The 21,812-nt window shown below is 52.1% G+C and overlaps 1 protein-coding gene and 1 long non-coding RNA gene across 14 annotated transcripts in view; one reads left to right on the forward strand and one right to left on the reverse strand.

Annotated features, from left to right (window-relative positions):
* The window catches only part of CTIF (cap binding complex dependent translation initiation factor), a 297,353-nt gene that overhangs the window by 113,935 nt on the left and 161,606 nt on the right, over positions 1-21,812 (forward strand). For 11 of the 12 annotated variants that reach the window (XM_045042237.1, XM_045042240.1, XM_045042242.1 and 8 more), the window contains 2 exons: positions 111-215; positions 5,441-5,516. In XM_045042237.1, the coding sequence (XP_044898172.1) occupies positions 111-215; positions 5,441-5,516 (181 nt within the window). Of the gene's footprint in view, positions 1-110; positions 216-5,440; positions 5,517-14,035; positions 14,341-21,812 lie in introns of those variants that run through there. The other variant, XM_045042244.1, reaches the window with a different exon arrangement.
* On the reverse strand, positions 166-14,016 carry LOC109493451. 2 transcript variants are annotated; one of them, XR_006588358.1, is made up of 4 exons: positions 13,656-14,016; positions 9,728-10,000; positions 2,557-2,661; positions 166-1,246 (listed from the first exon to the last, which is right to left on the reverse strand). It is a non-coding gene; the product is annotated as an uncharacterized LOC109493451 (long non-coding RNA). The 2 variants fall into 2 exon arrangements; XR_002147702.2 differs by lacking the exon at positions 13,656-14,016 and having other exon boundaries at positions 9,728-11,207.

Below are 21,812 nucleotides of genomic sequence, written 5' to 3' on the forward strand. Positions count from 1 at the left end.
CTCTTTGTGAAGACGCTCCCTGCCAGGCTTGTGCCCAGCTGTCTGGTGCCATGGGAAACTGGGCTGGTCTCCCCCTTGCCTCACATTTCTCACCTTTTCTCGCCCTCTAGTGGTGCCACCTGGGACCTGCAGCCCGAAAAGCTGGACTTCACGCAGTTCCACCGGAAGCTGAGACACACGCCCAAGCCGACCCTGCCACACATCGACCGGGAAGGGTAAGGGGTGACCAGGGGCTTTTATACAGGGGTGGGTAGGGTTACAGCTGTCCTGGGGCAGAGAGGGGCCCTTCCCTGGGCGGGCAGGCATCTCTGCTGCACTGGGAACACACAGCCTCCGGAGAGGCTCTCCACCCACAACAAGTTCCCAGGGGACGTTGGTGCTGCTGGTCCAGGGGCCCCACTTTGAGAACCCCTGGTGTAGTGTTTGATTTTATACCAGGTTGTCTCATCTCAGGTTTATTTTGGAGAGAGAGCACGTACACGTGTGAGTTCGAGCAGGGCAGGGGCTGAGAGAGAGGGAGAGAGAGAAGCCCGCAGGCTCCGTGCTGTGGAACCCAGCACGGGCGGGGCTCAGTGTCACAAACCACAAGACCCTGACCTGAGCCCAAACCAACAGCCGGATGCTCAACCCACTGAACCAACCAGGCGCCCCCCACATTAACCATTTTAAAGCGTTCAATTGCGTGTCATCTCATATTTTCATAATAGTGTGTAACTATCCCCTCTACCTAGTTCCAAAACATTTTCAACCCCCCCAGAAGAAAATCGATGTCCCCTAAGCGGTGACTCTCCATTTCCCTCTTATTCCTGGCAACCACCGATCTGCTTTCTGTTTCTGTGAATTTCTCTCCTCCGGTTATTTAGATGAGTGGGATCATATGTGGCCTTTTGGGCCTACCGTCTTTCACTCAGCATAAAATTTTGAGGTTCGTCCACACTGTGGCATGTATTTCATCATGTGGGTCTGTCACTCTTTGTCCATCCATTCATCTGCTGATGGGCGTTTGAGTTCTTTCCACGCTTTGGCTATTGTCAATTATTCTGCTATGAACATTCGTGTGCAAGTATTTGTTGAGTCCCTATTTGCAACTCTTTCGGGTAGGTGCCTGGGAAATGGAATTGCTGAGTCACATGGTCCGATTCTGACACCAGTTCTGATGTGTGTGGGGTTTTTTCCATCGCCACCAAGCAGTTTTCTGATGCCAGTGGAGTGTCCCACAATTCAACTCCGTGCTGACACCATCGACCTAGAAACAGCATCAGACCCCCCAGGTTGAGGGCTCAGTCCTACAGATCGACCCCTCTCCCCATTGCAGACGCCAGTCCAAAGTCCAGTCTGTCACCTGTGCTTCAGATGTCAGACTGTAGATTGGGGGTTCCAGCAACCCCCCCCCCCTCCCTGGGCTCTATTAATTTGCTAGGGAGGCCACAGAAGTTGGGAAGACATGGTACCCGCTAGATTACTAGTTTATATCAAAGGATAGAACTCAGGAATAGCCAGATGTAGAGATGCATCAGACAAGGGATGGGGAAAGGTGCCAACTTCCATGCCCTCTCCAGAGTGCACTCTTCCAGAATCTCCTGTGCTCACCAACCCGGAAGCTCTCCAAAGCCCCTCCTTTGGTTTTGGTTTTGGTTTTCTTTTTTTTTTTCTTTTTTTTTTTTTTTTGGTGGCTTCATTACACAGGCATGATTGAGCAAATCATTGGCCATTGGCCAATGATTGAATCTCTAGCCCCTCTCCCCTCCCTGGAGTTGAGAGTTGGGACTGAAAGTTCTAACCCTCCAATCACGCGATTGAACCGGCTCCCTCCCTTAGATTCCCTAGGTGGTTTTTCAACAGTGGCCTCATTAACATAACAAAACGCAACTTTGTCTTCTGTCCTCACTTAGGAAATTCCAAGGATTTGAGGAGTTCTATACTAGGACTGGGGACAAAGACCAAAAATAGCTTGTATGAGTCACAATATCACACATGGTAATTCCATGTCCTAAGTTTTGGTGGAACTGTTTCGCCAAACTATTTCGCACAGAGGCTGAGTGTCTTATATTCCCACCAGCAGTATACGGGGCTTTTCCACATTTTTGTCAACACTTGCCATTCTCCTTTTCTTTCCTAGACTGACGGCTTTTACTTTTCCTTCCAGTCCCTCCCTGTCCACTCTCACCTCCCGTCACTTCACATCTAAACACGACTGATATTGTTGGCTGTATTAAACATAACTGCGTCTCACCTGCTCCCCACCCCACCCTAGTGGGCACCCCCTCTCTGAGCACCCTGCTCCCACCTGCGCAGAGTCATGAACAAAAAGCCTGGGGAGGGAGAGGCTCTTGTCTCTATTGTACAGTTGGGAGAAACGCATTTCAGACATGCCCAGGAAGAGCCATGATTTAAGGCCTTCTGACGCCATCCAAGGCCCCGGTCATCACACCAGAGTATCCGTGAATCAGTTTAACCCCCTTAAACTTTCATGCAAAATCATGCGTTTGTGTGTATTTTTCTGGGGAGAGACCCACCGCGTGCTTCATACTCTCCCAGGGGACCCCAGCCTCTCACCACGGCTCCTTTTTCCATCGTCCTGTCTGTGTGGGATCAGCCAGAATTCCCGAGGTCACTTTTCCTTGGGTGGCGAGGGGAGATGGCCTTCAGCATGGAGGGACCCTGTTGGAATGAGCGCATAGTGTGAACCCTGGCCTCCCCAGGTTCCTAGGGGATCCTGGGTTCAGCGCCCGGTGGCCTCCTTGTGGTTAAGGCAGGAACTGTGTCACCCTCAGAGTCCAGCCATGCTGGGGATGCACTCCACGTGCCCAGCCACTGCAGCATCCCTCGGAAGCAGGGTACCTCTCGGTTGCCAAGGCTTCCCGCAGCCCATGTTTCCATGGAGGGACAGAAATCAGAGAAAGCTGTTGCCTTGGAAACCCTGTAGGAAGCAGTGACTCAGCTGGTCTGTAGCAACCTTTTGCCCTCTGTACCTGCAGTCCTCCCAGGGAGCTCTGAACCCCAGAGGACAGGTCTTGGGGGACAGCAGCCCTCCCTGCACACAGCCCCCTGCTGCCCCCAGGAGCTGCTGAGGTGAGGATAAAACGCTACGCCTGTGCTGTGCTAGGCTGGCATCTAACACATGCTTGGAGCTCAGGGCAGCTGGGAGTCCGGAAGTGGGGGGATAGCACACAGGACCTGGGGGAGAGGGCGTCAGCTGTTCCATTCGGCCCACAGTCCCCAGCTTTCTCCTCTCCTGTTGCCAAGGTGCATATGAAATACAGACGCAGGCCATTGGTACCTTCACGGGCCAACCTGTAGTTAAAAGGTGGTTGGATGTTTCCAGAGGTTGCTCTGCCTCTTTGTCTGCAGCCCAGCACATCAAGAGGCTGGGGTGGGGGTGGAGGGTTGGGGCAGAGGGGGTAAGAACTCTCTTTCCCCACGTGTCCTTCCAACCTTCCTTCTACCCCTTCCTCCCCAGCTCCACCTCCTGGCCTTCTAGCTCCATATTCCCCCTTTTGCCCATCCCCTTTACACCCCCACCCCCACCCCACTCCAGTGGCAGGAATGCTGACATCCCAGCTGGCAACATACATGGGCTTAGCTCCAGGCCATTGCCCCGCTACCCTCTGCCCAGGACATTCTCCAGGATTCTCTGCTTAGCCAGCTCATGACCCACCTTCTTCCTGTCCCAGATCATTCTGGATGCTTCTGGATGTTCTGGGCAGCACTCCTCTGGGTTCAGTCTATGCCTTGTTTACACTGGGGTAAAGCCCAAGCCAGAGCCCACGCAGAAGCTCTTGTCAAAAGGGGGGGTGGGTATAGATGGCATCCTCCTGCCCTCTTCCACTCCAGCCTCGGTGGGTTATGTGGCCACCCCACCTCCTCTGTCCCTAAGTCTTTCATAACACTTATCTCATGCTGCCCCCTACTGGTGGTCACCGCCTTGTCAGTTGAGCTTAGGACGTGTTTCCGAAGAGCTGTTGCGTTCTGGAGGACAGGAACCACAGCAGATTTATTTTCCATGACTCCCAGGGAGGTTGACAGGGCCCAAAACACAAGAGATGCTCGGCAAATATTGAACAAATAAATCCTCTAAATTTTGAGAGTCGCCTTAATGCTGCAGCTGGAAAATGCTGGGGCCGTCACGCTGGGCAGCCCTCACCGTGTCTGGGTCCATAGTCACACCAAGGAGAGCAGTGATCACTGATCCATCCTGGGCACTGTTCCAAGTGCTGGCCTCGTGTTATTGAAAACTCACCACAACCTAGGGAGGTAGGAGTGTTATTATCTTCACCTAGACAGGTGGGGAAACTAGGAGGCACAAAGAGATGAGCAACTTGCGTGAGCCTGGGTCAGCTCCAGAGTCTAGGCTCTTAATCCTTCCCTGGGGCAGCAATTAACAGTAGTAGTGGTAAAATACTAACAAAAGAGGAACAGTAATGCTAGTAAGATAGTTGTAAACAGGACTAGTACTGGCAGAAGTAGTCCTCGTGGAACTAATATATTTACCTTATTACTTACTTTACTATACTTGCATGCCATTATTACCCATATTTACCATTAAACATGGTATGTAAATGTGGATGTGCCTGTGTGTGCACAGGGTGCACATGGGTGTGCCTGTGTGTGCGTGTGTGTATATCAGCTACATTAATTTCATCCTCCTACTACCCCGTGATGTTATACACTGCTAATGATCTCCATTTGACAAGTGGGAAAACCGAGGTCCGGAGAGGTTAAGTGACTTGCGTAGGGTCGCCCAGTTAGTAAGGGACGTAACTGGGGTTCCAGCCTGGCAGTCTGATTCCAGAGTCTGCACCTTAAGTATGCAGAAGACATGGGTGCTTGATGGCGAGTTGGGGTCAGCGTCTCTGGCCTGATGGTATGTCTGCCCACAGAGGGCATAAAGCCAAAGCATCGGTATCTGAGTGGGCTTGCTGGACTGGCCCAGAGTCAGGCCAAGGAGGGAGAAGTCCCTGTTGCGGGCCTGTGTGACCTCAAGAAAGTTGCTTGGTCTTTCTGTTCACTCATCGCCCCTTTGGTGTAATGGGGCGAGATGATGAGGTTTTGCAGGAGCTGTGACGGGTTTTGGGGTATTCATCAACAAGGAGCTTATTAGCGTCTTTGCCTGGAAGGGTCGAGGGGAAATCTGGTACCTCTGTCACCTCCCTGGGGGGTCGGATGTCACCTTAGTGCCCCCTGCCTCTGGACTGCTCCCAGAATGCCCGCCTGCACGAAGTCCTTTGTTCTGCAGGCAGGGCCCGTGTTGCCAGGCCTGGGGAAGGAAAGCATGTTTCTCCAGAGCTGTTTGCTCTGGGTGGGACAGGCTGATCCTACAGGCCTGGAGGTGGCAGGGCCGGGTGTCTCCTGGCCATCCCTGCCCTTCCTGCTCGGCGGGCTGGGGTAGGATGCGTGAACGTGCCGACTCCTCAATGCCTTTCTGTCTTTTCTGGCCCAGGTGTGGAAAAGGGAAGCTAGAAGACGGGGACGGGATCAACCTGAATGACATTGAGAAGGTCCTCCCGGCCTGGCAGGTAGGTGCAGGAGGAGAGTCTCCAACCTTCCAGCCAGGTCCCAATCTTCAGCCTGGGCACAGCCTGGGCACCCGCTTAGCCCCTTCCTCCAGCAGGGTGTAACTGGATGTACTGCGGTGGGAGGGAGGCAGGGGTGGGTGCCTGATGAGCCCCAGGGCGTCCCATCGTGATGTGTGTGTGGTGGCACGCTCTCTGCACTGGTGGCGGGCCTGACATCCCCCAGAGGTGAAATGGGGCCATGCTGTGGCAACTCGGCGCACTTGTCCAAGTTTTTTGTCCCTTGACCTGAAATCTCTGCCGGTGTGGCCTCCCGCGGTGTGTTCCTGGGACGGGCAGGGCTGCTGGGATTGCCAATGTGGTTGGGGCTATTTTTAGGCTTTTGAAAAGTGGAGATGTCCTGCCAGCCTCCAGGTGTCTGCTGTGCTTGCTGATTTTGTCATCGACTGGGCTCCTTTCCCTGGATCGAGCCTGGCTCCGGGACAGTAGGATTCACTCAGCAAAGAGACAGCAAATCTGGGTCTCGAGATGCTTCTGGTGCTGGTCTTTGGGCAGAAACAGTGGGAATCTAGCTGCATCCGAGTATAGGGGTGGGGCCTGCCACAGCAGAGTGAGAGTCGCCCTCCTAGGTGACAGAGCCTGCCTGGTCAGGGACCTGCCACCACACTCACCACGTCACCCTGTCCTTTTCTCTACTGAACCTCGTGCCATTTCATCTGCTCCCATGGCTCACCAAACTCTGCCTATTTTTTTTTAGGTGTTTCTTCTCTGTGTGTTTCATTTTGAATGCTTTCTATTGCTGTGTCTTCAAGTTCACTAGTCTTTTCTTGCAAAGTCCAACCCTACTGTTAATCGCATCCAGTGTATTTTTCATTTCAGATGTTGTCTTGTTCATGTCTAGAAGTTCAGTTTGGATCTTTTTTTCCTCTCTCTTCTTCATGTTCCTGCTTTCCCCTATCTCCTTGAGCATGTAGAATCAATTTAGAATGACTTTTTTAAGGTCTTTCTCTGCTAATTCGGTCACTCATGTCATTTCAGTGTCTACTTCTATTAATTGATTTTTTCTCTAGATATAGGTCATATTTTTCTTTGCATGCCTGGTGATTTTATGTCAGATACCAGGTATTAGGAATTTTACATTGTTGGGTGCCTGAGTTTTGTTAGTATCCATTTAAATATTTTGGGCATTGTTCTGGAACACAGTTACTTCAGAACAGTTTGATCTTTTCACAGCTTGCTTTTAAAGCCTTTGTTAGGTGGGGAGCCTTTAGTCTGGGACACATTTTGATCCACTACTGAGTCAATACCCTTCTGAGATTGCTACTGAGAACCTTGTGTATTAGGAGGTGTTTCTACCTCATCTCCTGGGAACTATTTCTAGCCTTGTATGATCTCAGGGGATGGTTCTATCTATTCCTTTCAGAAGGTTTTCTACTGGCTCTGGAAGTTTCCTCGTACACATGCACAAATCAGTGCTCAGCCAAAGACTCAAGGGTCTGCGGATTTCTGGATTTCTCTTCTCTGGTGTCCTGCCTTGCAAATTCTCATTGTCTCAGACTCCCTGAATTTTAAACTCTATCCCCTTAACTCATTGAGACCACTAGGCTCTCTATGTATTAAGACTGGAAACCCTCTTTCAGGCACCAGGCTGGGACATGCATAGGGTTCACCTCATTACAAAGGGAAATGTGGTGGCTTAATGGTGGAGAAACCTGGAAGAGCCTAATTTGACCTTATGATGAGGTTAACATCATTAGTGACAGGTTGGGTAGGCACCATGTGCTGTCTGATGTGCCGCATGGAGAAAACCCGACACCCTTTCTGGGGTTTTCCTGCCAAGAAAGCACAGCCTGAGTCTGGTCATAAGGAAACAAATGTAGGGAGCACTCCCTAAAACTTGGATAGGAAAGACAGGAAAAGACTGTGGAATCTTCCAGGTTGGAGGGGACTAAACAGACAGACTACATGCAATATGTGTTCTTCGCTGAGATCCTGGACCAGAAGACTTTGTTGGATGGTTAGGGAATGTGAATGGGGTCTGTGGGTGGGGAGGTAGTGTTACCTGGGCATCAGTGTCCTGACTTGAAGGGCTGTATGATGGTTATATAGGCAAGTGCCCTTGTGTTGGGGAAATACACACTAGAGTACTTGAGGGATATGGAGCTTCATGTCTGCAGCCTGTCCTCGAATGTTTTGAAAAAGAAAAAAAATAATGAGTATGTAGATGCATAGCTGTGATGAAGGGCAAACGTGGTGAGTAGTAAGTCTGGGAATCTGAACGAGGAGCGGAGGGAAATTCTTTGTACTGTCCTCACAACTGTCCTGTACATTTGAGAGACAAAAGAATCAATATCCTCAGCCACGGTGTGTAGGTCAAATAGCTATAGGGGTGCCTGGATGACTCAGTGGGTTAAGCACCTGACTTCAGCTCAGGTCACGATCTCGCGGTTTGTGTGTTCGAGCCCCACGTCGGACTCTGTGCTGACAGCCCAGAGCCTGGAGCCTAATTCGGATTCTGTGTCTCCCTCTCTCTGCCCCTCCCCCGATCATGCTCTGTTTCTCTCTCAAAAATCAATAAACGTTAAAAAGTTAAAAAAAAAAAAAATTACCACTGCTAATGTAAAGCTAGCTTTGGTGCAAAAGACAAAAGGGTAAAGTACTCAATAATTACTATTACTGCTCCATTCCTAAATGTTTACGGCATTCATTATTGAGAGGGAGACTATATTTGAGAGCCACAGATCCAGGGGAGGATCCCGATTCCCCCTGCCCTAGGTGAGGTGCTGAGCCCTCGATGGCCTTTGAGCCAGCAGCCTGTTTCATCCTGGCTGGAAAGGTAACAGGTCTGACCATTTTTTTCCTATTTGATGCCTGTCCCCTCGCTCCCTGGGGAGCAGAGCAAAGCAGAGGGCCTTTCGTTCCTGCTCAGAGGGCAAGGAGGGCTGGGCCCATGGCTGGCGGGGGGGGGGGGCAGCAGAGCTCAGGGGTTAAGGGTTAGTGTCCGGACCCCAGACACGGACCTTAGAGAATCCTGGCCCTGCCATGGACTAACCAAGGAATCGAGCTAGTTACTTACCCTCACTCTGCCTCGGTTTCCCCCTGTGTCAAATGAAGATAATGACAGGATCCACCTCATGGGGTTGTTGCAGAAGATTGAGTACCTGAGTTCATGTGAAGCTTTGGGAAAAATACCTGGTGCATAGTAGGTGCTCCCTCCCTCTGACGGTGGACTCCCATAGCCTGGTTAGGAGCAGGGGGAGGGGGCGGATCCCCGTACCGCATCCCCACCCTGTGTACCTTTCCTAAGTGGCATCCTGGGTTGTGGTGGTGCAGAAAGATTGCACTAGAAGTCAGGAGGATCAAGCTGTGGACCTCTGCCCCAGAAGCGCTGCTAAGCATGGGGAGTGGTGGTGGGGAGACTGGAGAAGCAGGCTCAGGGGCCACTACTTAGACTCGCCCAGAACTGCTCTGCCGGCATCTCTAACCCAGTCTACTGGGAACGGTTTCTCTTGAGGAAACGGTTCTACTCCTTGACAAATTGTGAAAATCTTCAGGCCAGGGCTCCCCTCAGGTTTCACGTTCTAGGCTTTCTCTCTTCCAGGAGCGGTACATCAGCAGGCCCTCCTAGTTCTCGAGGGCTACGTGTGACACTTCAGCTCTTAGGGGCTGCTGGTGGTGGAAGCCTTCACCCCTTGCCTGTCTCCGTTTTCAGGGTGGAGCCACACAGCAGTAGCTCTCTGATTCTCGCGTGCACACGTGCCACTTTGAGTCAGCTTTGTGCCCAGAAAACCGTCAGCAGCGTTAAGTCTCTACACCCACGGCTATTGAACCTTGACCGCACATCAGATTCACCTAGGAAGCTTTTACATCCACAGCCTCCTGGCCCTACCTAGACCCACTGCATGAATTATCTACTGCTGCATAGTAAATAGCTCAACATCTAGCAGCTTAAAAAACACACACGGAGGGGCACCCGGCTGGCTCCGTCGGTTAAGCATCCAACTTCCGCTCAGGTCATGCTCTCATGGTTCATGGGTTCGAATCCCGCGTCGGACTCTGTGCTCAGAGCCTGGAGCCTGCTTCGGATTCCTTGCCTTCCGCTCTCTCTGCCCTCACCCGCTCGCACTCTGTCTCTCTCTCTTTCAAAAAATAAACATTAAAAAATTAAAACATACACACACACACGCACACACACACTGATTACCACAACATACTTTCAGAGGGCCAGGGATCTGGGAGGAGCTTGGCTGGGGTTCTGGCTCAGGGTCTCTCCTGGACTTGTAGGCAGGCTGATGGCCAGGGTTGCAGCCATCTGAAGGCTTGACTGCGGCTGGAGGGCCTCCTTCCATCCTGGCCCCCTCACACGGCTCCTTCACTTCCACCTCGGTTGTTGGCAAAAGGCTTCAGTTCCTTGCCACGTGGACCTCTTCATAAACTGCTTGAGTGTCCTCACACCCTGACAGCTGGCTTCCTCCAAAGCAAGTGATCTGAGAGAAAGAGAGAGAGAATGAGAACGAGAACAGGTGAGAAGGGCGAGCATCCAACACAGAAGTCCCGATCTTTTATAACGTAATCTCGAAGTGACGTGCTATCCCTCTGCCACATGCTATATGTCGGTTGCACATACCGGTGCAGAAGGGACCACACAAAGGTGTGACTATCAGGGGACAGGGATCATTGCGGCTGGTGACCACGTCTACTGAATCATACCCAGGAATCTGTATTTTTTTAGAGCATCACAGCACACTCTGCACTCTTATCAGAATTATCAATAAGAGTTGAAATCCTAGTTATGGCTGACAATGCTCATGACTTGACCTCTTCTTGGGTGTTTGTATTTCATACGGGTACCGTTAGGACAAGGCTGACAGGCTTCCTGATCCCCAAACAGAGCTCTGGTGGTAGAATCTGAGGCCCTCGGAGTGCACATTGAGATGACTTCTCTGAGTTTTCCTAGTCTTCTTCAAAGCCCCTCACAAACAGAGCCGGCTGGTTGTGTTGTCCATCTTTGGGTCCTGAGGGTCAGCTAACCCAGCTATTGGCATTTGGGGTGGGACAAATCTTAACTGGATGAAACTGTCCAACGCAATGTAGGACACTCAGTGTTCCTAGCCCCAGACGCTGAATGCCCGTCACTGGGGAGGGGTGACCAACCATGGTGATCACCAAAAATATTTCCAAATACACCAAGAGACACTGTGCACCCAGTGGGAGACCACTGAAGGGGAGAGAAAGCCCACCCATAGCCTGAGGACCCCCAGACCTCCCACAGAGGCTTGGGCCTGAGCAGAGATGAGTGGGCTACATACGCTGTTTTTGACAAAAGTCAGTTTGAGGAGTAGAAGGAAACCTACATTAGGTACCCTCATGCAGTTAACCTCAGCCGCAGTTCAGTAGTGAACCTCAGTAGTTAACCTTATCTGAAGTTCCACTTTCCTCGGTCCATTACCCGGGGTCAGCTTCGGCCAGGAGCAAATGATGCTCCTTCTGCTGTGTGGTCAGGAGGTCAGTGGTGGCCTACCACTCCGTCACAGCCACCTGCGTCATTCGTGTCGCTTCATGTCACCACGCAGGGGTCTTATCACCACCTGTCCTCAGACGGAGGGTGAGTACAGGACAGTGAGACATGTTGAGAGAGACCCCACATTCACATAACTTTATTACAGATACGGGTTTTTTTTAATTTTTAGAAAATATTTTTATGTATTTTTGAGACACAGAGAGACAGAGCATGGGCAGGGGAGGGGCAGAGAGAGAGGGAAACAGAATCTGAAGCAGGCTCCAGGTTCTGAGCTGTCAGCACAGAGCCCGAGGCGGGGCTCGATCTCACAGACTGTGAGATGACCTGAGCTGAAGTCGGACGCTCTACCGACTGAGCCACCCAGGCGCCCGTTTTTTTTTTTTTTTTAATGTTTATTTTTGAAGGAGAGGGGGACGGAGTGTGAGTGGGGAGGGGCAGAGAGAGAGAGACACACACACAGAATCTGAAACAGGCTCCAGGCTCTGAGCTGTCAGCACAGAGCCCGACGTGAGGCTCGAACTCACAAACCCACAAGATCATGACCTGAGCCAAAGTCGGACGCTCAACCGACTGAGCCACCCAGGTGCCCCTATTACAGATATTGTTATAATCATTCTATCTTGTTGTTGTTGTTACTCTCTTACTGTGCCTCATTTGCAAATTAAACTTTATCATAGCGCATACGTATGCCCAGGAAAAAGTGTGTGTGTGTGTGTGTGTGTGTGTGTGTGTGTGTGTGTGGTTCAGTACTCTCTGAGGTTTCAAGGCTTTATAAGTCGTCATCGGGATCTTGGAATGTATCCCTGGTGGATGAGAGGGGACTACTTTCTTGCCTCCCCGCCTCACCAGGAGGAAAACAGAATAAAGCGAGAGACTGGCCTGCAGATCACTGCCTACCTGGCCTCCATTTCCTCCACCCCACAAAAGGAGAAGCATTAGACCTGCAGCCCGCTGTCTCCTCAGCATCTCCCCACACGACAGAGGCCCAGGGTACCATCCCTGATCAAACTCCTTGTATATAGGAGCCTTTGTGATTTGCTTCCGCCCACTTGTGCCTTGCTCAGGTCAGAGTCCTCATTCCTTGTCGGGGGAAGTCTGGGCTCTCTCCCTGCAGGCTTCACGTCCCTCCTCAGTGCCGCTCCAGGAGTTGTTCCCTGGGACCTGAATGATGGCTGAGCACGGAGCAGAGCACCCCAGTGGTCCCCCCGACTTCATGACTGTTGTAGATTTCCAGGGAGCTCCGGCTTCTCTCTCACTGGGAGTTGCACACGGGGTACTTGTCACCGTGAGTGGTCTTAGGTAGGAGTGCCTCAGCCAGCTCAGATTCTGACACCTGGGTACCTGGCCAAACTCCCCTCCCGTCAAAGCTGAGGACCCTATCCCTGGTGACCCCACCTGGTCGTATTTCCACAGTGGGACCCTGGGGGACCCCTATTGCTGAGACTTCTGGGGCCGAGCCCCTGGAGGCACCCAAGGACCTGGGAGCAAGGCAGACAGGTGTCCACCTCTTCCGGGTATAGTTCTTCACCCATAAAAGTCACTTTGTTGGTTCATAAGGGCCGATGCTGGTGATACGGACTGTCCCTAAGGTCTGCCTCCCTGGAGCGGTGGCTGAGGGGGAGGGTGGATCGTAGCATCCACAAACACCTGGCAGCCCCCAGGGAGCTGAGGCTGGCGTTGTTCCCCCACACTTCTGACTGGGGGAGGGCAGCTGGGGGCTCTGAGTGCAGTGACATGGGTTTGGGGGGTCATCAGTCATCGTTCTAGGTGGTAAAGCCATAGGGCAGGGCAGAAGCTCACACAGTTGGACCTAGAATGGAGTCCTGGGGGGGTCCCGCGTGCATTTTGGGGCTCTCCGTTGGGAACTGTGTGAGGGTGGAACGGGGTCAGCTGGCCCGCCATGTTGGCAGTGATGGGGTCACCGCAGCGCGGCCCCAACTCAGGAGCGTCAGGAGGCCATGCAGGGACACCGGCTGCACTGACATCTGCTCCCACTAGGGGACACCAGCGCACCACTCTGGAGGCTCCTCAGTGGGGTTTGCGCTCGCAAGTCCCTTGTCCCAAGCAGCCGAAGGTGTCCTCGCCCCCTTACTGGTGCTCAACATGCACCCATGTCGGAAACATGACCCAGGCCAATGCTCAGGCCCTTCCTCCCCAGAACAAGGGAGAGGGTGAGGGGGTAAAGGAAGTGGTCACACAGAGGTGTAGGGAAGTACCTGTTTGACCCAAACGTGCCCCACTCTGAAAAGGCCTGACATTTCTCGGCGGGTCCTCCCCCTCCCCTGCAGGCCCCTGGGAACACAGGCTGCTCCCAGGCAGGCACGCCCCTCAGCCTCCATCAGCCGCCCAGACAGGGAGGGTGCCTTCCCGTGGAGTGAGGGGTGCAGGCAGCATTCCCTCCACACCAGAAATCTTGACCTGGGCCTGCAGGGGAGGCGCCCACTGGCGTGGGCCTTGGGGCCTCACAAAGCCTTGGCTCCTGCCCTTGGAAGAACAGACGCTGGCAGTCTGCACTGAAGGGAAAGGAGTTAAACTTGACTAAGTTCAATGTGAAAAGCAAGGGAATGGAGTCCGAATAGGCCCGAGACCACTGCCCAGACAGCGCCCCAAGGCTCCGTCACCTTGGGCTGTGGGAACGTGCTGAGCAGTTTCTCCTCAGCGGCTCCTCAGGTGACGGAGCACAGGCGACCCCACGGCCTCAGGACCCTGCAGACGTGCTGCCTCCCTGCTCCCCGCGCGGCCCCGGAGGCTTCCATCTTCTACAAAACCCCAGTTGAAAGACCTTGTTCTTGAATTATCCTGCGTCTTGCCCAAGCCTTTCTTGCCATAAGGACATATTGTGATCATTTTTCTCGAATTCTGTCAGACAGACGCGATGTCCACTGCCTTTTGTCCAGCAATAGGAACTACATAAACCCAACTTAGTTCCCTGCTTGCCTTCCTGTTAGGAAATTTTGAAACTAAATTCTGTGTCTGTCTGCAGTTAATTATGAGCTCACCGTGACCTGGTCAGGTCCCCTGCTTTGATCCTCTGATGACTGACCCAGTTTAGTAGTAGATAATGTAAAATCCCACCATTATGAGGTCAGCATGGCACACAGCTGAACAATGAACATTTATTTCTACATCAAGTGGGATTTCGGGCCTCGCAGATGTGCCCGAGTTTCTCCCCTACTGAGGGGCCCAGCAGAGCCAGGAAAGGTGAAGAGGGAGTTCAGGCCTCATGAGCGTGTCCAAGGTGATCTCTTTACATAGGACCCAGAGAGGGGACCGACCAGCCAAATTAGGGGACAGTGAGGCTTGGAGGCAAGCACCCCATCCCCCTGCTTGACCCCAAATAAGGGCAAGATGAGAATCTCTCCCACCTCCCTCCCTCTGAGGGGCAAATGAACTTTGAGAATGAAAATCACCGCTCTCCTGAATGACGACCTGGGTTCCCCCACTCCCCTGGGCGCCGGGAGGAATAAAAATGGTGGCACATGCAAGGGCAGCCTTGTTCCTCCAGCAGGTGGCGCTGTTGCCGTTTGGAAACAGGGCTGGTGGGAAAGGGCCGCCCCACTGGATCGAAGTTGCCGTAGTAGTCCAGTTCCCAGCCCTCCAGATGGGAAGGAGTGACTTTATTGTTCCCTAGAGCTATGCCAGCTCCGTTGCTAAGTCTTCTGGAAACTTCTAGGATATGCTAACTCACAGGCCTAAGGATTATTAAAATAACCCAAGATGCTGAGGAACAGTCATATGAAAGCCAACCCCGCTTGGAACTCCCAGACCCGTCATCCTCACCAAGGGCTACTTCATGTCCCCTCCTGGCCCCACCGGAGGTACGGTCTGACTTCATTCACTGGGTCCACCAGTATTGACTGAGCACCTTTCCGGGGACAGGCATTGTCTTAGCCATGAGATGGACTGAGTTTGAGTGCAGGGGCCAGCTACCTTTCCAGTGGACTGGGACGCGGAATTCTCCTACTGTCCCCTAGGGGAGTCCAATGACAACCACTGCAAACACTTTGCCGAGTGCTTTTCACGCCGTGACAGTGCTGCCTCTTTCTTATCTTGCTTATCCTGACACCACCCTTGGGGAGTGCAGACAAGGTGGTCTCTGGTCAGATGTCACCCTCTCCGTAGGCCTTTGGGACACCTCGCCCTCCCCTCCCCCACACACTTGATCCTTCCCCATTGTACTCATCAGGCATTTGGCGCTGGTGCGTTTGCTTTCTTTATTCTGTGGTCGGCATGGTCCCTCTGGGATGTCAGCTCCGCATGGGCACACACAGGTGCTCGTTAAATATTTGGTAAGTGACTGAAAGAGCCCTGACTTGCTCGTGTCCCAGAGGGACTCATCACTACCACCCCCGTCCAGAACCTTGCCTCCTTCCCAGGGGCTCACACCAGTCAAGCACTGCCTGAGTCAGTGTCTGTGTGTATCCTCCCTGAGCTCACGTAACTGCCCTGGAAAGCGTAGGGCCCACCATCGTCACCATATCACAAATGAGAGAATTGAGGTCAAATACGTTGCCCCAAGCCACACGGATTATAACGGGGGAGCGGAAATTGGAATTCAGGCAGCGCGACTCTTCCGGCACCCCTTCGTAAGGAGTGTCGACAGAGAGGAAGAGGTACTGGAAAACCATTTTCTATATTCTAGGCGACCTTAGTCACGTACAGCAAGTTAAGGGGGAATGTCATTTCCTTAATAAGCAAGAACAAGAAAATGGATTTCTTTTTTTTTTTTTCCTCTACTGCCGAAGGCACTAAAAATGGAAAGAGAGAGAGAGAAGCCCCACTGACACCTTTGAAAGAGGAAGAGATATGATTTTTGCTTTTTTAAAAAAATTTTTTAATGTTTATTTATTTTTGACAGAGAGAGAGAGACAGAGCATAAGCAGGGGAGGGGGGGGGAGAGAGAGAGAGAGAGAGAGAGAGAGAGAGACACAGAATCCGAGGCAGGCTCCAGGCTCCAAGCTGTCAGCACAGAGCCCAACGCGGGGCTTGAACTCACAGACTGCGAGATCATGACCTGAGCCGAGGTTGGACGCTCAACCGACTGAGCCACCCAAGCGCCCCTACTTTTTTTTTTTTTAATCAGTTTCCAGTGCCCTCCCCCACAATCCCTGCTGACCCAAGATCCTGCAACAGCTCTCGAGGGGGAGTACTTACCTAGGAGACCCCCTCCCTCTGTCTCTCTGGCCACCTCCCCCCAACTCCCTCCAGGGCTTCCTCCCTCCGGACAAAAATAGGTGCTCGTACAATAAAGGAGGAGACCAGGAGTTCATTCCATGGTTTCCTGTCTGAGGCCGCCAGGTAGCAAGGCCCATTGGGAAAGGGCAACGTGCTCTCTGCGAGGCAAGCCTATTTTTATTTTTGTTGTTTTTGAGTTTTTATAAGAAGTCGCTACTTTGGGGGGTGCAAACTTCTGTTGGTGACAGAGAGGGAAGTTCCTAGGGCGCAGGCCTCGGCCAAGTCTGGAGTGGGTTCCCACGCAGCCTCAGAGGGGCTGGGACTAGAGGCAGCTTTCTGGCTCCAGGGCGTCCAGGCCACAACTGCCTCCCTTACACAACAGCTTTTATCGTCTAGGACCTTCGACAGGGATGGCAAAGTGACGCACAGAGCAAGTGCAGCCCTCCAGCCGGTTTCTGCAAATAAAGTTTTATTGGCACGCCGACCACCTGAACGCTCACTGTGGCTGTATTTGCACTAGAAGGTAGAGTTGAGTAGTTGCCACGAGACCCTACAGCCTGCAGAGCCTCACATATTTACTGCCTGGCCCTTTACCGAAAAAGTTTGCCGAACACTAATCCAGAACATACACAGCAAAAAAGCCTGAGAGTTGGGGCGCCTGGGTGGCTCAGTCGGTTGAGCATCCGACTTCGGCTCAGGTCATGGCCTCGCGGTTCGTGAGTTCGAGCCCCGCGTCAGGCTCTGTGCTGACAGCTCAGAGCCTGGAGCCCCTTTCAGATTCTGTGTCCCCCTCTCTCTCCACCCCCACCCCACCCCTGCTTGTCCTCTGTCTCTGTCTTTCAAAAATGAATAAACATTAAAAAAAAATTTTTTTTTTTTTAAACTCCTGAGAGTTAAAATAGCTGGCACAAATCTTGAAGTTCGTTCGTTTCTGTCATCTAGGAGCCTTTCGGTTCCATGTACGGGACGTGGTGAAGTTCACCCAAAGCCATTCTCCCCCGGCTTCCGTTTCTTCAGCTATAAAATGGGATCATACGTCTGTCTGACTTATATTGCAAAGCTATCCTGAGGGTCAAAATACAAACCAGGTTATATAATGACAGTCTTTATTAACTGAAAAACTGTTCTACATGTATGACGTGGCCTTACTAAGTGGCACGGTGGGAGCTGGAAGCAAGGGCAGAGCTGGTGAGCTGGATAGGCAAGAAACATGGTCGGGAACCAGCCTACAGGTCCCTTCTGTGATTTGAGGGGCCCACGGGTGGAGATTCAGTTGAGTTTCCCCAGCTCTTTCTAAGACCAAGCTCTCAGAGAACAACCGTCCGTCTGTGTAGGACTTAGGCCTCACCAGCTGTGCCCACCCCACTCCTCACACCTGCTCTGTTGTTACCACCCCGGACCCAGATTTGCTCCCTCTTTCGTGGCCCCATTCACGCTTCCCCTCCTTCATGAAACTGTCCTTGACGAAGGAGACCAGCCCAGTCCTTGGAGACTTCATGGACAGTTGTGAGGTTCTCTGGTTGTTTCTTGCCTCTCCCCGTGTTTGTGCTTCCTGGAGGAGGCAGACCTCAAACTGGGCCTTGGTGGGTGGCCAGGGAGGCTCTATAGAGACTAAAGAAAAGGTATGGCATTCAGGGCTGCAGAAGTAAGTGAGAAATGGTTCAGAAGCAGTAGAGGCCGTGGAGAATGGGGGTGTCCAGGCGTCTTGAAGGGACATTTCTGTAAGTAGAGAGACCTATTGGTGCAGGTCCTTGCAACCTTGGGACTTGACCAAGTAGAGACTCAGTTGAATGTTCTTGAGCAGCAAAACGCATGCTAGAAGGAGGATTTAGGAAGCCAAGGGCTAGGGCCTGACCAATCCTTCTGTTCCCTTCCTGGGATCCACAGGGAATTCCTAGGTTGCATACATCTTTCCTCAGTGACCAGGAAAGGAAATTTTGTTACTTTGTTAGGACAGGCCAGTGTCCCTTAATAGCAGGACTTGCCCCACTAGAGAGGTCATCTGGTCCATGTCCTGCTTTGGGCCAGACCATGTCCAGAATCCTTTGCTGAGCGCCAGAGGGCTTGATCCATCAGGTGGGAGGGAGCGCTTGGGGTGGGGGTGGCGGGACCAAGTGAGGCCAGACTGAACACTGCCTCTGCCAAGGCCACGGCTGGGCCCAGGCCATCTCACAAAGAAAAAGAGCCGCCCCGCCCAGCCCTGCTAGGGAATGGCGTGGGATTGGGACGTGGAGGCCAGTAGAGGTTCCACGTGCCCAGAGCTGTGAGCAGGCCCTGAGCTGGCCTACAGGGCTCTGGCTACTGATGCCCAGAGACAGGGCCACCCTCCTGCACACGCCCACCCACCCACCAATGATGCAACAGCCCTGCCAGGAGAGGCTCCGAAACACAAGATAAGCAGCATCACCCCACCTGCAGCTCAACCGTCCATTCCAGGGCTGGCTTAACATCCCTGGCCATCTTGGTGATGCCCTGGTGACTTGGGCCAGTCCTAGTTAAACCAGGCTGCATTCTGGTCCAGCACCTTTCCTCCTCTGTCCTTGGCCCGTGCAAGGAGCAGCCGAGGCTAGAGGAAGAGGAAGGTGTTGCTAAGGGTGTGAAGCATCCATTATTCCTTTATTAGCCAGTGTGCCATTTCTGGTCGCGTTCCCCTTCCTGGCGGCAGTGAGCTTGGGGGCGGAGAAGCCCAGTTATTTTCGTTTACCCCAGCTTCTCACTGGGAGTAGTCAGAGGCCACAGGCAGAGGGGGTGGGGGCGGACAGGACTACGTGCTCTCCAGCAGGCGTTTGTGAATGGGCCCCAGCTCCCAGGCCACCCGATGGCAGGCAGCCCCCCCAGGACGCGCTGACTCTCACTGGCTGGACGTCGTCATTTCTAGCATTGCAATGGCCAGGCAGGAGGAAGCTTTCTTCTGGCCCAAGAACAATACCAGGGTCAGCCCGGGGACCTCCCTCCTACACCCTCTTCCTTCCATTGTGAGCTGCTGCACAATCCCAGGCTACTCGGCTCTGCATGGACTGGGGGAGGGAGGACTTGCCCAGGAGAGATTAGCAACGTGTGTGACACCCCCAGTCATCTGCCTCCACTTTCCAGACCAGGCCAGGGTTCTGGAGGCTGCGGATGGACAGACGGACCAAGCATGTGTAAAAGTGGCTGTCAAGTCCCTGTGCTTGGCAAGGGGCTCTTCGCAGGGCGAGGCCACTGACTGGAGGGTCTAGTCCCCCCGCCCCCATCCCCATTGAATCCTAGCATGTCAGGGCTGGAAAGGCCTACTTAGACCTTCTGTCCATCACCCCATTATACAGGCAAGGAAAGGCAGAGCCAGAAAGATAAAGGTTTTCCCAAACTTATTGCCCTGCTTAAAAATTCCTCATTGATTCCCCAGGCCTATGGGCAAACCCCAGACTTTCCTTTGCCCCTGGTGCCTGCCTGCCTTCCAGGCTTCTCTCCAGTGACTCCCCAGCTTGTGCTTTAATTTAGCCTTGTGACTAATTAACAGGCGCTCGATCCAGCAGCACTGGTCCCCTGCCTTAAAGTCCTCCCCACTTCATCTGCCTGCCTGCCACATCCCTGTTCTTCAAAGACTATCTGAATGAAGGCCACCTCCCCTGTGCACCCCTCCCTGATAAACATCTCCTCGTTGATTCACCTGGTCTTCTCCAGCACTTAGTATAGACCCTCCTTGTCACTGGTGTGCCTGTGTGTCTCCCACGTTGTCCTACCACACACCCTCCCGATCCTGAAGCCTGAAAACATCTTATTTGCCTTTGCAACCCTTAGGACAGTGGTTCTCAAAATATGGTCCTCAGACCAGCAGCATTTGTATCATCTGCAAACTTGCCAGCGATGCAAATTCTCGGGCCTCCCTTTTCTTCCACTGAACTGGAACGTCTGGGGGTGGGGCCCGGCGATCTGTATTTTACCATCCCTCCAGGTGACTCGGACGCCTCTTCCAGCTTGAGAACCAATGCCTTCTTGCAGGCAGTCGGCTCATAACTATTTCTTCTTCTCTCTCTCTCTCTCTTTTTAATTGAGATCTATTTGACGTGCAACAATTTGTACAAGTTTTACAGAAACTGGAAGTTTAAGGTGTGTGATGTATTGATTTTATACAGTTATATTGTAATTTATATTGTTAGGGTAACACCACCTCCCTGGCATCACCTGGTTAGCCTTTCTTCTAGTGTTGGAAGCAGTTGAGATCTAACCTCCTAGCGAGTTTAATGTTTATAGTAAAGATTCGGTGTCCTTCTTCATAATTTCTTGACAGTTTCGTGAGTAATTGACATCACCCAATCCTTTCTATTTGCTGCCAAAATTTATGGCAGCTTATTTGTTCTTTATCACTATTTTGCTCCAATGGGGGACAAAAAAAAATCTTGCCCTCTTTGACAACCAAGGATATGGATTTGAAAAGGGTTGAGTGATTCGAGAATGACAGTCCCCTAGATTCCAGCGCCTGGTCCCATCCCTAGCCATACCCCAGATGGATGACCTGTTGGCCCCAACAGCCCTGAGTGAGCCCCTTCATGTTAGGGGGGCTCATTACCTTCCTACCTATCAAAGGTAGAAACCTCAGGGGACCTGCTTAGGAACACTGCACACTTGGCCAGTGGTCAAAAGCCATCCATCACCTGGGGTGGAGATGTGGGGGCAGCTTGTGTTCAGAGATGGATAGAAAGCCCTGGGCTGATGGTTCTGTCTCTTCTCTTCGGGTCTCATTGCAGATTTGCTACCCCAGTGCGTTGGGTGTGGCTGATGTTGAAAGGAATTTGTCCCTGAGCTCAGAGACTCTGTCTGCCACAGGCAGTGACCCTGACGCATTCTTGGTGGCAGGAGGAAGCTGACCTGGGGATAAAACAACAAACACTAACTTCTGCCTACAAAGGGAGTAATCAAACGTCGCTATTAAATAGACTGTAAATAATAACAGTAACGTAGTTGCAGGTCTAGTTAAACAGACTATGGGAAGGCTAAATATTGAGATCGTGCCCCGGAAAACAGTCCTGGCCTTTCCCTCTGAGGTTCAGTGTTCTAACTTTTGGAGCAGAGGGTTGAGGAGGACAGAAAGCGGACCCAGAGACAGGTGATCATGTCCTGCCCCTGAACCTTATCATCCCACTTCCTGTGAAGTAGGAGTGAAGGCTTCTGGACCACCCTTCTGGACCCAACCCGATACCCCCGTACCCTTACCCACTTGCTTTATCCCACTTTCTGCATAATTTTCATATGTTTTCTTTTTCCTTGATGGTTTGGAGAACAAGTTGTGGACCTGGTGCCATTTACCCCTAAATACCTCCACGTGTTTTCCTAAAAACAGGGACATTCCCTTACATAATCACCATCTCATGATCAAAGTCAGGAGGTTAACACCAATAGAATGCTATTATATAACCTACAGACCTGGTTCACATTTCATCAGTTATCCCGCTAATCTCCTTTACAGCTAAAGGGAAGCTTGTTTTGTTGTGTGTTCTGATTTAGAACAGTAGCGACTTCCGTTGCTTTTACTTGTCGTGTTTCTTTAGGCTCATTTTTCTGTCTTTCATGACCTTGACATTTTTTGAAAAGGACAGACCAGTCATTTTGTAGCATGTCCATCA

Source organism: Felis catus, chromosome D3 (genome assembly GCF_018350175.1).
Source record: "Felis catus isolate Fca126 chromosome D3, F.catus_Fca126_mat1.0, whole genome shotgun sequence".
Taxonomy (NCBI): domain Eukaryota; kingdom Metazoa; phylum Chordata; class Mammalia; order Carnivora; family Felidae; genus Felis; species Felis catus.